This window comes from Callorhinchus milii, unplaced genomic scaffold, assembly GCF_018977255.1.
Source record: "Callorhinchus milii isolate IMCB2004 unplaced genomic scaffold, IMCB_Cmil_1.0 Scaffold2, whole genome shotgun sequence".
Classification (NCBI taxonomy): domain Eukaryota; kingdom Metazoa; phylum Chordata; class Chondrichthyes; order Chimaeriformes; family Callorhinchidae; genus Callorhinchus; species Callorhinchus milii.
In genome coordinates this window covers 1241206-1259326 of record NW_024704743.1, presented here as the reverse complement: position 1 = coordinate 1259326, position 18121 = coordinate 1241206, and the positions used below count along the sequence as shown (strand labels likewise).

At 46.3% G+C, this 18121-nt stretch overlaps 1 protein-coding gene across 3 annotated transcripts in view; it reads left to right on the top strand.

Annotated features, from left to right (window-relative positions):
* LOC103188301 (zinc finger and BTB domain-containing protein 47) overlaps positions 1-13226 on the top strand; it is an 84350-nt gene extending 71124 nt beyond the window's left edge. For all 3 annotated transcript variants that reach the window (XM_042331828.1, XM_042331826.1, XM_042331827.1), the window contains exons 3-6: positions 6846-6993; positions 8955-9070; positions 10843-10987; positions 12764-13226. In XM_042331828.1, the coding sequence (XP_042187762.1) occupies positions 6846-6993; positions 8955-9070; positions 10843-10987; positions 12764-13170 (816 nt within the window). In that variant the 3' untranslated portion in view covers positions 13171-13226. The remainder of the gene's footprint in view (positions 1-6845; positions 6994-8954; positions 9071-10842; positions 10988-12763) is intronic.
* Positions 13227-18121: the final 4895 nt, after the last annotated feature.

Sequence of the window (18121 nt, the reverse complement as noted above, 5' to 3'; positions counted from 1 at the left end):
TTCCTTACTTCCTTAATCCCTCAAGAAAAAAATAATAAAATTGGTCACTTCAATCGATGACCGTTTGTGGGACACTGCTGTGCGCAATTGGCCGCCACGTTTCGCCTACACATATACAGTCAATTTATTTTACAGTATATCCTGTGAAGCACTTTGAGACGTCTAGAAGACGTGAAAAGCGCTATATCAAATGCGAGGATTGTTATTTATAATATTTAGGACTCTCTTTATCAACTTTAAACCAAAATGAGAATTATTATCTCTTCAAACACATCTATCGCCTCTCCCTTGCTCAGCGTCAGACCCTGTTGTTGTAACGTGGTCCATAGGAACAGGAGAAGGCCATTCAGCCTTTCGAGCCTGTTCTACCATTTTATTAGATCATGGCTGATCTGTACCTCAACTCCAATTACCCTCCTTTGCTCTGTATCCCTTGATACCCTTATGTAATAAAAATCTATCCACCTGAGTCTTAAAAGTCTGGCATCTACAGCATTTTGGGGAAGAGAGTTCCAGATTTCCACAACCAAGAAATTGCCCTCTATGTGAAGGGTATTCTGTAAATATAACAACTTGCGCTTTTATAGCGCCCTCCACGCAGGGTAGCATCTCAGAGCGCTTAACAGTGCAGTGACCCCGAGCTGAGGGGGAGGTGGGAGGTGGCCATAAACACGGTCGCTGAGGAAAGTTTTCAGGCGGGACTTGAGAGAGGGGGCAAGGCGGAAGGATTGATGGAGAGTGTTCCAGAGTTTGGGGCGTAGTGGCTGAAAGCACGACCCCCGATGGTGGGGTGGAGGGTGCGAGGGACGATTAAGAAGCCAGTGCCAGTCGAGCGGAGGCACCGCGGTGGTGGTGGATTGGGGAGTGAGGAGGTTGGAGAGGTAGGGAGGTGCCAGGGAGTGAAGGGGTTTGAACATGAGAGTGAGGATCTTGAAGTCGATCCGTTTGGAGAGCCGGTGGAGCCTGGGCCAGAACTGGTGAGATGTGGGTATAGAGTTTGGTCCAGGTCAGTATGCGGGCGGTAGAGTTTGGAATGAGCTGGATCTTTTTTAATGGTGGAGTGCGTTGGAGTAATCCAAGCGGGAGGGAGGTGACACACGCATAACGTTACTGTTGTTGACTCCAGAAGCACAGCTGAAATGTTAGCAAAAAGTACAAGTCACTCCTGGTTTTTGAGGTTATCTGCAACCTTGGCTCCACCGACATCCAATAAAGAAGCAGTGGATTTACCTGCTCTCTCCTACTGCCTCCAGAGAGAACAGCCTTTGTCTCCACAGACAGCGTAAGGTCGATTTCAAGATCCTCTCAGTCGTTTTCAAATCCCTTCGTGCCCTCGCACCTCCCTACCTATCCCACTCCTCCAGCCGTTGCCTCCACTCGGCTGGCTCCGGCCTCCCATTTGTCCCTCGTCCCCTCCGCTCCACCATCGCTCCACTACGCCCCGAAACTCTGGAACTCCCTCCCGCAGTCCCTTCACCTTGCCCCTGCCCTCCCCACTTTCAAATCCTGCCAAAAGCCCGTACTTTTTGATCATCACCTCCCCTCTCCTCTCCCCCTGGTTCGGCCACTGTCAAGTGCTCCGAGACTACACCACGTGCAGGGCACTATATAAATACAAGTTGTTGTTGTCACAATATATTGACACAATGACATTCTGCCCGTGTGCAGAACGGCGTTGTACCACTGGGGTTGGGATGCCTTGAATAATGGAGACGTCATCCTATGTAATAAATTAAGGGAACGTTACGTGCTTTCGTTAATTTCATGAGTGTGTGAACTCACAATAATCATAATAACCCTCGCATTTGATATAGCGCCGTATCAGGTCTCCAAGACGTCTCAAAGCACTTCACAGAACATACTGTAAAAATGAATTGACTGTATATTTTGTGGGCGAAACGCGACAGGCAATTGCTGGAAAGTGCTCCGCCAATCAACTGGGTTCAGAATTACTGCCAGGTAAACAGAGGAGTGTGGAATAAGGAAACTTTTCTATCGTTTGCCCTGCCCGGGAATCGAACCCAGCTCCCCTCGCTTGCGAGGTGAGTGCTCTAACCACTAAGCTACATGACTCCGCAGTACTATGTGTTTGTGTGTTTGGGTGGTGGTGGGGGGGGGGGAGGAGAGAGCCTTGGTGACAACTTTAGCAAGACAAAGAAAGGACTTGTTATTGTGCACTCGTGATATTTTTACTTTACAAGGCAAGACACTGGTTCTCGAAAGTGTTCTTTTGATCATGCTACAAAGCAAAATTGCTGCTATTGATTTTTGTTTTGTTACTGTTTTTATCTCTAACCTAGCTTTAAAAGAGAATGGATGTCCTTTTAAAAATCAATGTGAAATCTCTATCCCAGCAATGGGAATCCCAGCACTTTTCATGTCATAATGACAATTGTGGCAAGGTCTCCCTGTGCGTACAGAATAGGAGACTCAGCCTGCATTAGAGGGGAATAACGAGGGAATCAAATGCAGTAAAACTTGCATAAACCTTATCTTTATAAATTGCATAAGCGTCTAAGTCGTACATTTATTCGAATCCCATTCAGTTTCCATTCCAATCAAAACAAAACCACAACAACAACAAATTACATGTGTATAATGCCTTCCACAGTCAGGGATCCACATCTGGGCGAGTGGTTGGTTGGGATCGGGGGGGGGGTGGAGGGTGGGAAGGTGACTAGTCAAAGAGGAGGGTCTTGAAGGAGGTAAGGGAGAGGCGAGGTGGTGGGATGGTGTTCCAGGAGGCAGAGAGGCTGGAGGCCTGCCCACCAAGTCAATACAATTCCAAGGCTTCCTGGTAATCGCACATGTGGTGATGGGTCAAGGTGCATTGAATCGCAGGAAATGTAGTCCTGACCCATCACCGCGTGCGCCCTCACCGACTGCATTAAATTACATATCCGCAATGTAGATTATTGATTAAATCGGGTTTTCTACAACTTATACAGTTTGCTGCAACTCAAACTTTGCATAAGTCACATTAAATGTTGTTTCCCGACTATTCCTACATCTGTGAGTTTTACTATTTTATAATAATTGAGGGGATAATAGGACCCCAGACACTCCATATAGACTCGGTGACTGTTGTTTCAGATGGTTTTAAACGATTTGGTTTTAATTGGACTTTCCAACAGGAACAAGAAGTTAAACATTACATATTGTGGCAAATTATAGAACTGACTCTAGGGTTGAGTTTGTGGAAGTTTGGTTTTTCGGTTATGAAATCGCTCTTTTCACCCCTCTCTGCCTGGGATTTGTCTCAACAGGGGCGAGCGAGGGTGAACAGCTGAACTAGCACGTCTGCGGGGCACTGCTGTGCGCAATTGGCTGGTAGCGTTTCACCCCACAAAATACACAATCAATCCACTCTAGAGTATATTCCGTCAAGCGCTTCGAGACGCCTCAACGACATGATAAGGCGCTGTATCAAATGCAAGGCTTATTATTATTATTTCTGGCTGTTCATGTCTAACTCAGCTGGTTATAGTGTCACGGAGATGATACAGTGCAGGGATAGGACTTCCACTTCCCTAAAATCCTTCCCCACTGAAACCATTAAGGTTGTCAAAGCCCTGGGCAGCTTGACTAGTGCTTTTAGTCCTCAGCGTTGTCCAGGTGATAGATATACAACGAATCAGAATTATGCCGCACAGAAGGAGGCCACTCGGCCCACGGTGTCTGCGCAGGCTCCTCGAAAAGAGCTATCCAAATCGATCCCGCTCCCCCCCGCGCTCTCCCCATAGCCCTGCAAACTTGTCCTCCCCAAATGCATGAACCGTGAAACATTTTTGCAAGTGCTGGAGGATGTCGCGGACCCACGTGATAGAAATAGGACGCTCTTTGGTGCTCCTTCCCCCTGGTGTTCTTAGAAGCAAAGTGGCCTAAAGCTATATAAGGTTTGTGTTAAAGTGGGGAGTTCGAGGTGGGCTGCGCGACAAGCGACACATTTACATTGTTCTCTGAACGCAGGGGTAATTTTTTTTTGCTGCTGCTGTTGTTGCACGCAGAGAAAACGAGACCACGGTTCCATGTTGACGGCTCGAAAAGGGGGCAAGGTTTTTGTTGGTTTAAATGGGAATTTACTCCCTCTGAAGGGCCTCTTTAGAACTGCGCCGCTGTGAGTAATAATGTTCCTGACGTTGTAGTTTCTCGTCGTCTTTCTTTCTTTCTTTCTTTCTTTCTTTCTCACTGTTCAAGTAGAACGTGCCAATCGCATCGTTTTTGGTCAGCCGGGTGGGTGTCTGGTACAGGCGGAAAACCCATTCAAATAGACAATCAAAAACCCCCCCCCCCCCCCCCCAAAAAAAAAACAGCCCTCTGGCCTCGATGTTGATTTCAATAATTTCAGACCATAACATAACAGCTCACCTCCCACTCTTTTGTGACCATCTGGGTCCCAGACACACCTTTTTTCTCTCTCTCTGGTCTGCCTGATTAGTTACATTCCTCCCCCCCCCCCCTCCACCCTCTTGCATTATTAACACCCATTTCCCCCTGTTTTGTGCCAATGCCCCCCTTTATTTTGCATGATTAACCCCTCTTTAACTCATCATCATCCCCTGTCCTCTACCCCATTTTCTTCTTTCTTCTTTGTTAAGTGCTTATAAAAGCCTCTCCCTCCCAACGTGCCCCAGTCCTTGACGAAGGGTCGCGGACCTGAAACGTTGACTCACTTTCCTTTCTCCATAGATGCTGCCTGACCCGCCGAGTGTTCCCGGCCACTTCTGTTTTTTGTTTCAATCAATTCACTTTGCAGTATATTCTGTGAAGCACTTTGACACATCTCAATGACGTGATAAGACGCTATATAAACAAATGCAAGGATTATTATTATTATAATAATAACCTACTTCAATTTATCCAAACCAGTGAGTTTCACGTAGGTACGCCAACTACACATGGAAGTGTTCCCGAGTCTGGAATGGAATGCGCACCGTCCCCCTGGAGATGCTTTATGTTTACCTAATTCTGCAGAGTATTCGGCACAGGATGTTAAGAGACAAAGCTTGAGGACCCCAGATGCATTTTTCTTATATACAGCGCCGTCTGGCAAGCCTCCCACCGGTTAGGAGCAATTAGGAGCAACCTATCCACTGGGGCTTTGGCTTGCCGGGTTATTTAACAGGAGCTGATGGGGAGGAATTCCTGCCCCTTATGGAGCTCCTCTGCCACTCCAAGTCTTGTCAATGATCTAGGCTGGTCGAGCAGTATCTGGCGAACTGCAGACCGCCAGAGGATTATTATAATAATAATAATAATAATCCTTGCATTCGATATAGCGCCTCATCATGGCTGGGAGGCGAAAAGCCTCACTATTGTGTTCAGTGTGTTCCAAACTAGTTTCTCAGTTGTGGTATCATTCTGATATGGTCATTTGGAAGAGGAGCATTTTTTTTAATAAAAATGTAGAAGCAAGGAATTTGCCCTCGTTATAACGTATAATGAATGGAACAGGACAAACATTTGGCTCATCAAGCCCAGTCTTCCCTAGCTTTTCCCTTCAGCACCTCGGGACGTTCTCCTGACATGAAAGGCGCTATACAAATACAATTTATTGTTGTTGGCCAAAACTCCCCCAAAATAAAATTGGTAATTCACTTCATGACTGTTTGTGGGATATTGTGGCTGTGTTGCAAATTGGCTGCTATGTTCGCCTACAAAATACAGTAAATCTTTCGAGACACTTTTCAGACGTATTGACAATGCGATTATCAAGTATCAAAGGGATTATTAATAATGATCCTTGTATCACGTCTTTGAGACGTCTCGAAGCACCTCACAGAATATCTATGGGCAAAATGAAATGTGGCAGTCAATTGTTATAATTGATTACATGTACTTAAATACTGGGGGTGTGGGGGGGTTGGGGGGGAGATGCCTTATGCTTGTTCCTCAGATTTTGATTTTCTTACAACGCCCTTGATTCCTCGTGTATAATTTCTGCAATAATCAATCCCTTGTCAGCACTGTTATACCGATCAGCCATTGACATTGACTTCCACCTTGGTTCACAGGAGATCATGAGACGTTTACGATGAACGCAGCATTTCAGCCCATTTGATCTTATCTTCCAGAATGCACATTCCTATTGTCTCCTAATACAGCGTCAAACAATTTTCTAATGGAGTCGGTGGTTTGGTGTCGTCATTTCTGTTCAAGCTATTGGTTATACTTTATGTAGGGAAATATTTTCTGGCGTTCTTCCTGAAATTAACCTTCTAACCCTACGTGCATCCTCTTGTCCTGCTGACTTGGAGTAGCAAAATGTTATTCTGGGGACATATTCTCAATCTATTTAACATCATCAGGCAGCCCCTTTGACTGTTCCTCAACTCTCTTATACTGGAGTTCATCCTTGTTGCCGCTTTTCTAGGATTCAGCGGTTTTACAAATTTTTTGATCTAGTAATGCAGAAAACAGTAAAAGTCTTATCTTTATAAATTGTATAATCACCTAAGTCGTACGTAATAATAATCCTTGTGTTTGAACACAGTGATCTTGACCGGTGTATGCTGTGCACTTACCAGCTGCATTAAATTACGCATGCGCAGTGTAGATTATTGATTACACCGGATTTTATACGATTCATACAGTTGCCCTGCAACTCGGACTTTGCGTAATTCATATTAAATGTTATGGTCCCAAATGATACCACTTATAATAACAATCCTTGCGTTTGATCCAACACCTTATCACGTCTTTGAAACGTCTCAAAGCGCTTCACCGAATATACTGGAAAGCGTGTATAGTGAAAAGTGATTCTGTGTTGTGAGTTTTACTGTATTACTTTGTCAAGTCAATATTGGGCATATTCTTTGAAGTGGTTCTCTTGTTCTTCATTCCAGTGTGTCAATTGCGGGAAAGGATTTAAGAAGCTCTGGTCGCTGCACGAACACAATAAGATTGTACATGGTTACGCAGAGAAGAAATTCTCTTGTGAAATCTGCGAGAAGAAATTCTACACAATGGCCCATGTCAGGAAACACATGGTTGGTGAGTCTCATTTTAATCATTCAACAAGAAAATAAAAACATAAGAATTAGGAGCAGGAGGAGGCCATTCAGCCCCTCGAGCCTGTGCCCCGCCATTCGATAAGATCATGGCTGATCTTCAGACCTAACTCTGATTACCCGCCCTCTCACCAAATCCCCTAATCCCTCTATTTTTTAAAAATCTATCAGTCTCAGCCTTGAAGATGTTCAGGGACTGACATCTACAGCCTTCTGGGGTAGTGGATTCCATAAGTTCACTGCCCTCTGAGTAAAGAAATGTTTCCTCAACTCTGTTCTAAAAGGCTGACCCTTAATTTTAAGACTGTTAGTCGATGGACAGATCACTTTTAGGGGATAAAAATCCTTCAAAAAAAAATCATAATTTGGTCACTCAATCTACGACTAGTTGCGGGACACCCCTGTGCACAAATGGTTGCTGCGTTTTACCCACAAAATACACAATCGGTCTACTTTACAAGTATATTCTGTGAAGCGCTTTGCGACGTCTCAACGGCATGATAAGGCACTGTCTCAAATGCAAGGATTATTATTATCGTTATTGTCGCTTCAGTGAGGATCCCGCCGGGTCTTCTCGCTTGCGAGGCGAGGTGCTAACCAGTGTGCGACGAGACTCCACAATGTTCAATAATTTCATAGTTGGCAACTTAGTGGCTTTTGCCATTCAAACACTAAAGATAGAGCAGTGTGTAAGCCGGTTATTTTATGAGATCAAGGAGCTTTTCCTATTCTCTTTGGTCCGTTTTAAAATACTTTTTTATAGTTTGTTATGCGTGTGCTGATAAATCTCTTCCTGGGGTCCATTATATCCAAGTGCAAATGCATGTGTTCACAGGGAGAATGTGTAATTAAAAAGCCAAAGGAAAGGATTTATTAATTTAGTAATTGGGTCGTCAGATGAATACTACCTTAATTGTATGCAGATTTCGAGGGCAAATTATTTGGATACAATCGGGATTTCAACGCAAAAGTTATTTATTTTTTTCATTCAGCCTTTTGCAGAATATAATCCTCCTGTAGCGCTTAATGCCAGGTTTTGCAAGACTTTCAGGTTTTCACATTCTTCCTGTATCCCTGCGCCTTGCTCCCTCCTTCGCCATCTTCAAGTCGCCCTGAAGACCTTCCTCTTTTAAGTTGTCTACGGTCACCCGGCCACCCTGCTCAGCATCTCGCTCCATCACTGTCAAGCGCTGAAGGACCCTTCCCCTGCTCGAGCGGCTCTAGATAAATGCAGGTTGTTGTTGTTGTGAGAGTTGTAGAAGAGAGTAATAAAAGGTGCTTCGCATCAGAAAAATGGTGGTGAAAAATGTCCGTTGAGATGAGTGCTAAAGCGGTGGTGGCTGGTAACCTTTTTGACAGGTGAGGCACAGTTCCTTAGGCAACCTCTTGAGTTTGCTTAACCGAGCTACACCGACGACAACTTGCACTTATACAGCGCCCTCCACGCAGGGCAGTGCCTCAGAGCGCTTAATAGTGACGGAGCCTGACTCCGAGCCTGGGGGAAGGGGAGGAGGTGGCCGTAAGCGCGGTCGAAGAGAAAGATTTTCAGGCGGGACTTGGAAAACGGGGAGAGGGGGTGGCAAGGCGGAGGGATTGAGGGAGAGTGTTCCAGCTATATCGATATGCAACGGCAATGGGCCTTTTGTGCTTGCGCAATGGCTTGGCCTCTCTCCTGTTGGCCTTTGCTCCTCTGTCGGTCGCTTTCGCCTGTTGGCTTTGCTCCCACGCTGAGCTCATGACCCTCGCTGTGAATCGTGGAAATTCTAGTTGAAACACTGCCTCACTTGCCTCATCTGGCAAGCTGCCATTGTGAGAAAGAGAGAGACAGAGAGAGAGAGAGACAGAGAGAGCAGAATAATGTTTTGAACTTTTCACCAAAGTCCAGTGATTTCTCTTGAACTGTGGGGTGTTTTGAAATGACCTGTATTCCTCTTCTTCTCGCAGCCCACACAAAGGACATGCCGTTCACTTGCGAGACTTGTGGGAAGTCGTTCAAGCGCAGCATGTCACTCAAAGTCCATTCGCTGCAACATTCGGGCGAGAAGCCCTTCAAATGTGAGGTAAGCCATGAATTTTAACCCTGAGCCTGCTTGATAAACTACAGTGAAGTGTCTGTGGTTCCCAAGCCTTCCATCCATCCAAGCGTGACTCTTTGACTTAATAATAATAATAATCCTACTATTTGATATAGCGCCTTATCACGTCTTCGAGACATCTCAAAGCGCTTCACAGAATATACCGTAAAGTGAATTGACTGTGCATTTTGTGGGCGAAACGCGGCAGTCAATTGCGCACAGTAGTTTCCCACAAACAGTCGTGGATCGAAGTGACCAATTCATTCTTTCTATAGTGCACAAAGCAAGCCCAAGATCGTCAAATATTTATTTTGCTTTGAATTCGTACCAAATTAAATGCAAAACTTTTGCAGAGCTTTAATTGTGTTTAGTTGCCCTTCCTCTGAATCAAGACAGAGAAGTGTGGTTTACCCTTTTTTAAAATGTATGTATTACCATATGTGTATTTTGCCCGTAAACTACAGTCAATCCACTCAGCAATGTGATAAGCATCTATATCAAATTCAACGATTATTATATTATTCTTAAACTTAATGGGGTCTAATAGACTTCAAGACTCGAGTTGAGACTGCTTCAATAATAATAATAATATTTATTATAAACCTTGCATTTGATTCTAATAATAATCCTTCCATTTGATACAGTGCCTCCTTATCGCTTCACATAACATACTGTAAAGTGGTGTGACTTTTTTTTAATGGGTGAACATCGGGTCCAATTTGTGCACAGCAATGTCCCACAAACAGCCATGGTGTGAGTGACCAATTTTAATTGGGGGAATCATTGGCCAAGACACAGGGAGAAACATTCCATTTGTATAGCACATCGTCGGGAGGACATCCCAAGACGCTGGACAGACAGAGCTTCGGACGTGTGGTTTGAACCGACAAGCTTGTGCCACCGTGGCGAAAGTGCTCGCAACTGAGCCAGGCTGACGCAAATATGTGGAAAGTGCTCACAGTGCTTCATGAGATTTAAATTTCAGCTCTTATCTATTCTGACGTACTATTTGCACTGTGGAGTTAATGGTTAATCTGGTACTTCGTTGGCTTTAAAGGAGGGTTGTGTTTAAGGCAATTACTAAGAATTGTAAACGCTTCCCTCTGAAGAAATAGAGATGTGATTGTTTTGTTCCTTCTCACTATCAAGTCATTAAATGAAGTAATCCCATTTCCAAGGTTTGTACATTCAGTCGGATCAGTGGATTGAGTCCACGAGAGAATAATTTTGCTCCTTGGAGCGCAACTGACTATGATTTGTGGCTGGGATTGTTATGTTGATGGTCTCTGGAGTCGTTTAAGTTAAATACCCCAAACATCTAAGAACCCAGAGGGCCTTTTTTTCTCACACAAATTATTGGTGGGAAAAAAAAGTGTGCCCTGGCAGTCTGTGTAAGAATAACTAATCCTTACATTTGATACAGCCTCTTATTATGTGTGGTCCTGTAGCGTAGTGGTTAGAGCACTCGCCTCGCAAGAAAGTGGACCCGGCTTATTTTGATTTTTTTCAGAGGTTAAATTGTCAGGCGGGAGTTTGAGCTGCAGAGAATAGTAATAATAATAATAATAATAATCCTCGCATTTGATATAGCGCTTTTCACGTCAGGAGGACGTCCCAAAGCGCTTCACAGAACACACTGTAAAGTGAATTGACTGTATATTTGTAATATTTAAGAAGAGGCTGGCGTTAAGTTTGGCTTTGCAGTGACGAACCTCATTCTAATCCTGCTGTTTTACGCTTGTGTCTCTGATCCGCAGAACTGCAACGAAAGATTCCAGTACAAGTATCAGCTTCGCTCTCATATGAGCATCCACATTGGTCACAAGCAGTTCATGTGCCAGTGGTGCGGCAAGGATTTTAACATGAAGCAGTATTTCGACGAACATATGAAGACGCACACCGGTAGGGACCCCTTTCCTTTGTCGATTCAAGCTCTGTTGTAAAGTTCGAAGGGGTCCTAGATATATTATCCTCCCGGCCCCCACCCCTTCAACGACGCGATTGTAATCCAGGAAGGTGCCAAGTTTTACACCACCATCCGGGCAGAATTAGCTGACCTTTGGCAGGTGAGGTATGAGACAAAAGAAGGGGGGAAATCAGCCGGTGTTCCCGATTGCCCTGCGGTGCCCCCTGTTGGAGAGAGACGCGTGGATCCCCGGCAAGGATGGGATTGGGCACGAGCGAGAATCCTACCTGCGGGGGCCACTGGTTCAGACGTACGGCGAGCGAGCTCTGGGCTGTAAGGACGTTGGGGAGATAGCTTTACACGACATGCGTCTACCGGGAAAGGGAAGTGGGGGGGAGAGAAAATGCCCGCAAGAAAGTCACCCCATCCTTACTCCTGCGCTGCTCACTGCGGCCTGGGAGCAGCCTGGTTGCCTGCCCGGCCTCTTGGCTGCTAAGTGAGACGCAAAAATAATCGAGAGGAGGGGTAAAAGCGTATATAATATGCAGAGTGAATCGAAACTCCTTACTCCTAGGTTTATATGTGATGTTCAGACCGCATGCCACGTAAACGTTGACACACATCATATATCCTTTAAAAATTGAGTCTTGGTAGCCAAATGCGCCGGCTTTTCATTGATCTATTGACAACGCGGCTGCCTGTGGTGGGAATAAATGAATTGCTGCTCTGCGACCAGCCTCTCACTCGGAGTGGGAGGGAATGGAGGATTAAAATAGCTGTTGTCAAAGCTAAATGATGACTTAGCGATGTGCGAACAAGCGTTGAATAAGATCGTGTTCTCACTTCAGCACTGAGCTGACTTTGCAATCGGGGCATTCGTATTCAGGCCTCGCGGCCGCTTCACTCGCATGTGGGGGCCACTGTTCATTTCTTACTCACGTAAACTCTTGCAATAGCTTTCTAAAAGTAATTCAGTCCTTAGATGTGAGTCCTGCAATCAATGTTCCAGTGTCCAACATCGATCTGGAGACTTTCCCAACCAGCTCGTCCACGTTAGCAAACGGCTCTGTCCCATCCAGCTTTGCTGTTTGTTTACACTAAAAACCTATCTGCTGTTTAGTTCAGGCGTGAGCCAAGTTATTTTTAAAATCTGTTCGTATCCGCAAACTCACCCAGAAACCAGACATCGCGGTTTGCGGGAGGGAGGGAGGGAGGGGGGGTATTGCCGGTCTGGCCTTCAGATTTTCTGCCCCCACCCTCTGGAACGCCATCCCTGAAACCCTCCGCCTCGCCCCCCTCCTTTGCCTCCTTCAAGGCCCATCTCAAGACCTTCCCCTATGACTGTGCCTTTGGCCGCATTCCCAAACCCCCAACCCTCGAACCCACTTGATTCCAAACCACAGCTGAGCTGCAAACCCTCAACCCAGCGCCTTGGGACTTCCTTCCAACGTGAAAGGCGCTGTACTAATGTAATTTGTTGTTGTGTGAAGGGCAAACCTGGGATGATCCTGGGAAATCATTCCTTTTAGGGGGTGAATGACAGCTGGTCTGGGTTACCGGGAAGGTTGCAGAAACCACTGTGCTCTTGTGAAATTGCTTGATACTATGATGGAAAGGCGCTCTGGTTTTTTTTTCTGAAATAGCCTCAATCGCAACGTAGCTGTCCGGCCGGTGTGGCCTTCCTGGGCAGCGCCTTCCCCGTTCTCACCAGCGCTCCTTGTGCAGGAGACGTGCGGTGAGTTCAATCTGAAACGCTTTCCTTTCGCCCGCAGGGGAGAAGCCGTACATTTGCGAGATCTGCGGCAAGAGTTTCACCAGCCGGCCAAACATGAAGCGGCACCGCCGGACACACACAGGAGAGAAACCGTATCCCTGTGACGTGTGCGGACAGAGGTTCCGCTTCTCCAACATGCTCAAGGCCCACAAGGAGAAGTGCTTCCGGGTCACCAACCCCATCATGGCAGACAGCAACCCACTGAGTCTGACATCCAGCACACCTCCCAACTCCAACAGCCCCCTCCTCTCTCACCCTCAGTCACACCCCCACCCCCACCCTCACCCCCATCCCCACCCTCACTCCCTGCCACTGCCTCTCCTGCATTCTCTCCCCCCTCCCCCCCACCTGCCCCCTCCCCCTCCCCTCTTTCCAGCCGGAAGAATAAACGCTAACAACAATTGAACGGCTGTGGGATTTTTTTTTAAAAAAAACGGGAGGGGAGAGAAAAAAGCGAAAGAGAGAGAGAGAGAGAGAGAGAAAGCGAGAGAGGGAGAGGCAACGAGGACAGTAGCGATCGTTGGACGCAGGCGCCAGGTCTGGTGCTGAATATATCCTGTGACCCGGAAGGAATATAAACACGGGGGCGGAACAGAACGTAGAGGACGGGGAACGAACAGTCAAGCGACCTTGAAATCATGACTGATTTACGTGGCGAGTGACCTTTTGGTGTTTTTATTTTTACAGTAAGGATGTAGACAAAAGGTTTTTTTTTCTTTAAAAAAAAATGCATCTTTCACGACTAACGGCTAAAGTCAACCAGTCCGAACTGTTTTTAAAGGCATCGGCAAATTCATTGCCATCACTAAACCCCTCTGTGTTAGGATATTACCCCCAAGCCAATCTCTGTAATGTATGCAGCATATATATTATATACTGTATATAAATATATATATATATGTGTGTGTGTGTGTGAAGGGTGTGGATGAGAAAACTATTTCCCTAAACAATAAGCTGCCCCTCATATATATATGTTCACATGTACTGACCGAGGTAAAGTGGGAGTGCGTTGTTGCCCCCTTCCCTCAACCCCCCCCACACACCCTACAATAATGTGCTATTTTTTAACAAGAGATTAGTTAAGTAAAGCAAGCTGTGCTTGTGTGTAGCAAATGTACCCATTTACTGCAGCGCATCTAACAAACGTGTGTTTTAGCCGCTGATGTACTACCTGTACGTAAGCAGGAACAGTGTTTAGCCTCCTCCTGCGCTCTCCCCCCCCCCAACCCCCCACCCCCACCCCATCTTCCCCCTCACCCCCACTGGCTCAGCACAGAGAAGCTACCGAGGGACAAGGACAGCAATTCGAACCAAGAGGGTTCAGAACTCAGAAACCAAAGATGGGAGACTGGGAAAGTCGGGCCCAGGAAGCAGGGCTGTCTTTAAGTACTTGGATTCGGGGAACTTGACACTTTACTCTCGTCCCAGTTTCATCTCCCCCCCCCCCGCTTGCGGACGTCTCGGTTGGATTTGGGGCCGACCAAACATTGCACTTGTCGATCATCGACCCGTCACTGGAAAGGTGAAAGTCGCGCAGAACTGACCTCTCTCAGTGACCGCAACTTCAAGTAAGTTCCGAGGACGGAGGCAAAGTTGGGAGCTTCCTTTCAAGAACTTTGGGTAATTGGCCCCACGGGAGAAAGGAACCACCCAAACCGAGCCATTGTACTTGGGAGACTTAAAGTTACAGTCAGTGGTTGGACAGGGGTGTAGGCATTGCAGTAGCAGTGGAGGGAGGCCATTCAGCCCCTCGAGGCTGGACTTCTTGTGGGAGATAGGGAGGAGGGATATAATGATGCTGCTAAGAGAGGTGGAAGGCCCAGCCTGATGCAGAGCGTCACTTTTATGTGGAAGAGGAGTCCTTGGACCTCAAAATGAGTCCTCTCTTTTGTCCCAGTACATTGATAGGCTCGGTGCCAGTTGTGCTCTGCACTTAAAGACTGCACGGCAAGTTTATTGAGGGTTGGCGGAAAGCCTGGAGTTCGACCACCAACAATCCACAAGAGCTTTGGCCTTTCCCCAGATATTAGAGGTTCAACTCTGGGGTTCAGTTTTTGATAGAGACCACGGAGAGAGTTGTTGCCAGCTGAGTGTGTCCACAGTAAAGCCAGGTTTGGGTCTGACCCAAAAATGGTGCCACGGACAAACCATAAGGGTTAGACGCTAAGAAAGTGTATGCGTAGAGATTTAAAAACTACCTAATGATGCCTGTTGTTAGACATCAAACTATCGTAATCATCCTTCAACTGCGATTTCAAGCAGATCGCTTGATGCAATTGCTCGTAGGCATTGCCGTAGCAGTAAGTACAGCCGCGGATCGAGAGGGTGTGCAGACATTTTTCGCTGAATGATGTGGAAAGTCGGGCAGGAAGGGCGTACGTAGAAAACCATTTGCAAAATGGGAATAGTCTTGCGGCTGGTGACGGCTTCAGTTCTGATCTCAAAAAGAAAAGGGAGTTCTCTTACTGATGGTCGCCTTAAACAGCACGAGCAAATTGAGTGCGGTACATATAAGCTGCTGAATGATAGACCTGGATCCACAGCATGAGACTGTGGAAAGTCTTCCTCCTCTCCACATGCCAAATGTTCAGCCACCTGAGCACTGCTGAGGGCTGACAAACTGTAACACACTGCTTTGAGGTGATGGGGAAAATATCAGAATGGGGCATCCCTCCCTCACCAATAATTTGCATTGGATCTATTTAATTTCGCCCACAAAATATAGTCCATTCACTTCACAATATATTCTGTGAAGCGGTTCGAGACGTCTCGAAGACGCGATAAGGCGCTATATCAAATGCAATGATTGTTATTATCTACTGTATAGGCACTTGGTGCTGAAATGGGTCTGTCATCTGGTACTCATCCACCTCTACCTCCATTCACACTCCCAAGGCAACTTGGAATATCCTGAGTAAGAGCTCACCAATTTGTTCCCCTTAATCAAACGGTTTTCTTCATTGGAATCAGTAATCCAGTATTATCGCCGTACGTACTGTTTGCCGGAGCAGGAGAACGTGGACTTGCAGTGTGGTTGGCAAGTAATAGAACCTTTTTTTTATATATATATATATCGAGATCACTCGAGTTTTTAATGTTCAAACTCCTGACTGTGCTGCTGCCGTGGTGTGAGCACACAGACAGAAGGGAGATGGTGGAGCGTTGCACCTCCTGTCGCCCAAATCAAATTGCATCCACTTTGTCACGCCTCAGCGTCCGTGCCCTTTAAACGCGCGTCTTGTACCCATGTCTGGCACCCAAACCGGCATCCTGCGCCACAAGCAAACGCTGCGCGCGATGGGGCTGCCCATAAAATTTACAGTCGGTTCACTTTACAGTGTATCCCGTGAAGCGTTTTTGAGACATCCCGGCGGCCCGATGACGTAAGGCGCGACGTCAAATGCAAGGATGTGCTGCCGTCATCCGTCGGCAGGAGCTTTGTATTTAATGCAGCTCGTGTTGGGACTTCTCCATCCCGTTGGCTGTGCTGTTCTGTGGCTGTTGAAGGATCCACTCCCATGTGCTAATAGGAAGGGTACTGTCGCCCCTTTTATAATAGGGGTATTTGAACACTAATGTAGATTTTTTTTTTAAAAAAGCATTACATGGAACAGCCTGAGTAACCATAACCACACTTTGACCTACGAGGCTTATTATTTGCAGCTGTGGTTATTCCTCTTCTGCGTATTGAAGCGGACGCGCACTACATCCTCTTGACATAGGTCATTAAGTAAAATATTATTAAAATCTTCTCCCCTCGGGATTCACTCCACTGCCCCGTTTCCCAAATAGATCACGGGGCCCTCTCGGAAGTGTCCCTTTGAAATGTAGGCGCGAGGAACGCTTTCGTAACTCGATTTCATCGGCGTAGGAAAGGAAAGGAGAGGAACCGGTTGCTTTAACCTCGAGTCCTTAGCGTTCAATTCGTTATTATTTTTTTCTCTGTCCTCCACGATCCGTGCTGTAAGCTGCAGGGCTTTCGACTCTTTGTTGCTGGCGAGTCCTCGGAAGTGAAGCGAAGTGTTTGGGAAGCGAAGTGTTTGGGAAGCGAAGTGTTTGGGAAGCGAAATGCTTTGGGAAGCGAAATGTTTGGGAAGTGCGCCGTTAATAGTCACGAGGCGTGCTTTGTTGCACTTTGTAATTTGACCGACCCCCTTCTTCTGCAGCGTCGCTCACTCACTGTAGCCGCGAGAGAAAGGAGATGTCAATTTAAGCGTTGCCGGATTTTTATGTGCTCTTATCCCCACACAGAGATTAAAAATATTAAATGAAATTTTTTTTTGAGCTTTTTAAAGAAAAAAAATAATAAAGCTGGTTATATTGTAAGACGAAAACCTATGTTCATGGGGCATTTTTTTTGTATTAAATGATGTGATGACATTTGAATTCTGCCTATTTTACCTGTCAGAAAAAACTAATAAAAGGGGCAACGCACCTTTAAGCAATATTAAACTCTACGGAGTCGTCGCTCTGATGTTTAACGTGAAGTTGAGCGTTACGATTCAGATTTGTGTTCTGCGAGTGAGAGCCCTGCGGTGATCAGTCAGTGGACCCGCGGACTTCCGTAGTCCAGGGCACAGCATCGCACGCTTGAGGGGCATCTGCTATTTCATTGGAATCCACCACCGGCGTTGCTGGTATTCTGTAGTTTGCTATGCGCGGGAGCTACGAGGAAAGGGAGGTTTGGGGGCGAACGTTTGCACAAATGCCACATATATATAAATCATTTTCACTCTCTTCCCTCTGCCCTCTCCCGGCGACCCACCCAGGACAAAATATGCAAAACCTTTCCTCCTTTTGTTCAGTAGCTCGGTTCGTGCTGACGGACTGACCTGACTGGTCGTTGGCTGCGAGAGTAGGGTCAGGTGGATTGGAGCGTCCATCTTGTGGGAATTTAGTTTCTGGGAGGTTAAGGGAGTCTGATCTTTGCCCTGGATCTTTTTTTGACCAAACTTATCCTGTTGATCGGACATCACTAAGCAAAGCGAGACCGTACAGCCCAGTGCGGCTGATACGGGGCTTGAGCGAAATTCTTGTCCTTCAGTGTTTCTTTGCCTTTCAAAGAATCGATGAACGTTTGCAGTTCTGAAGACCATTCAGCATCACGGCAGTGCCGGTGCTCGCTCTACCTTTGAACCTATTTACTCTCATCCTATTACCCTCTTTACCGATGCCCTTTAGTGTTACATTTCCTTCGAGTATGAATCAAACGTTTTATGGTCTTGGATTTCATGATCCATATGTACAAAAAAATGCAATCTTTTTACAGTACTTTCTGACTCAACAAAAATAGCCTCTCTATAAAACAGTCTCCTATTACATTCCCCTCGTAACCTCAGCTGCAGTGAGAGCAGTC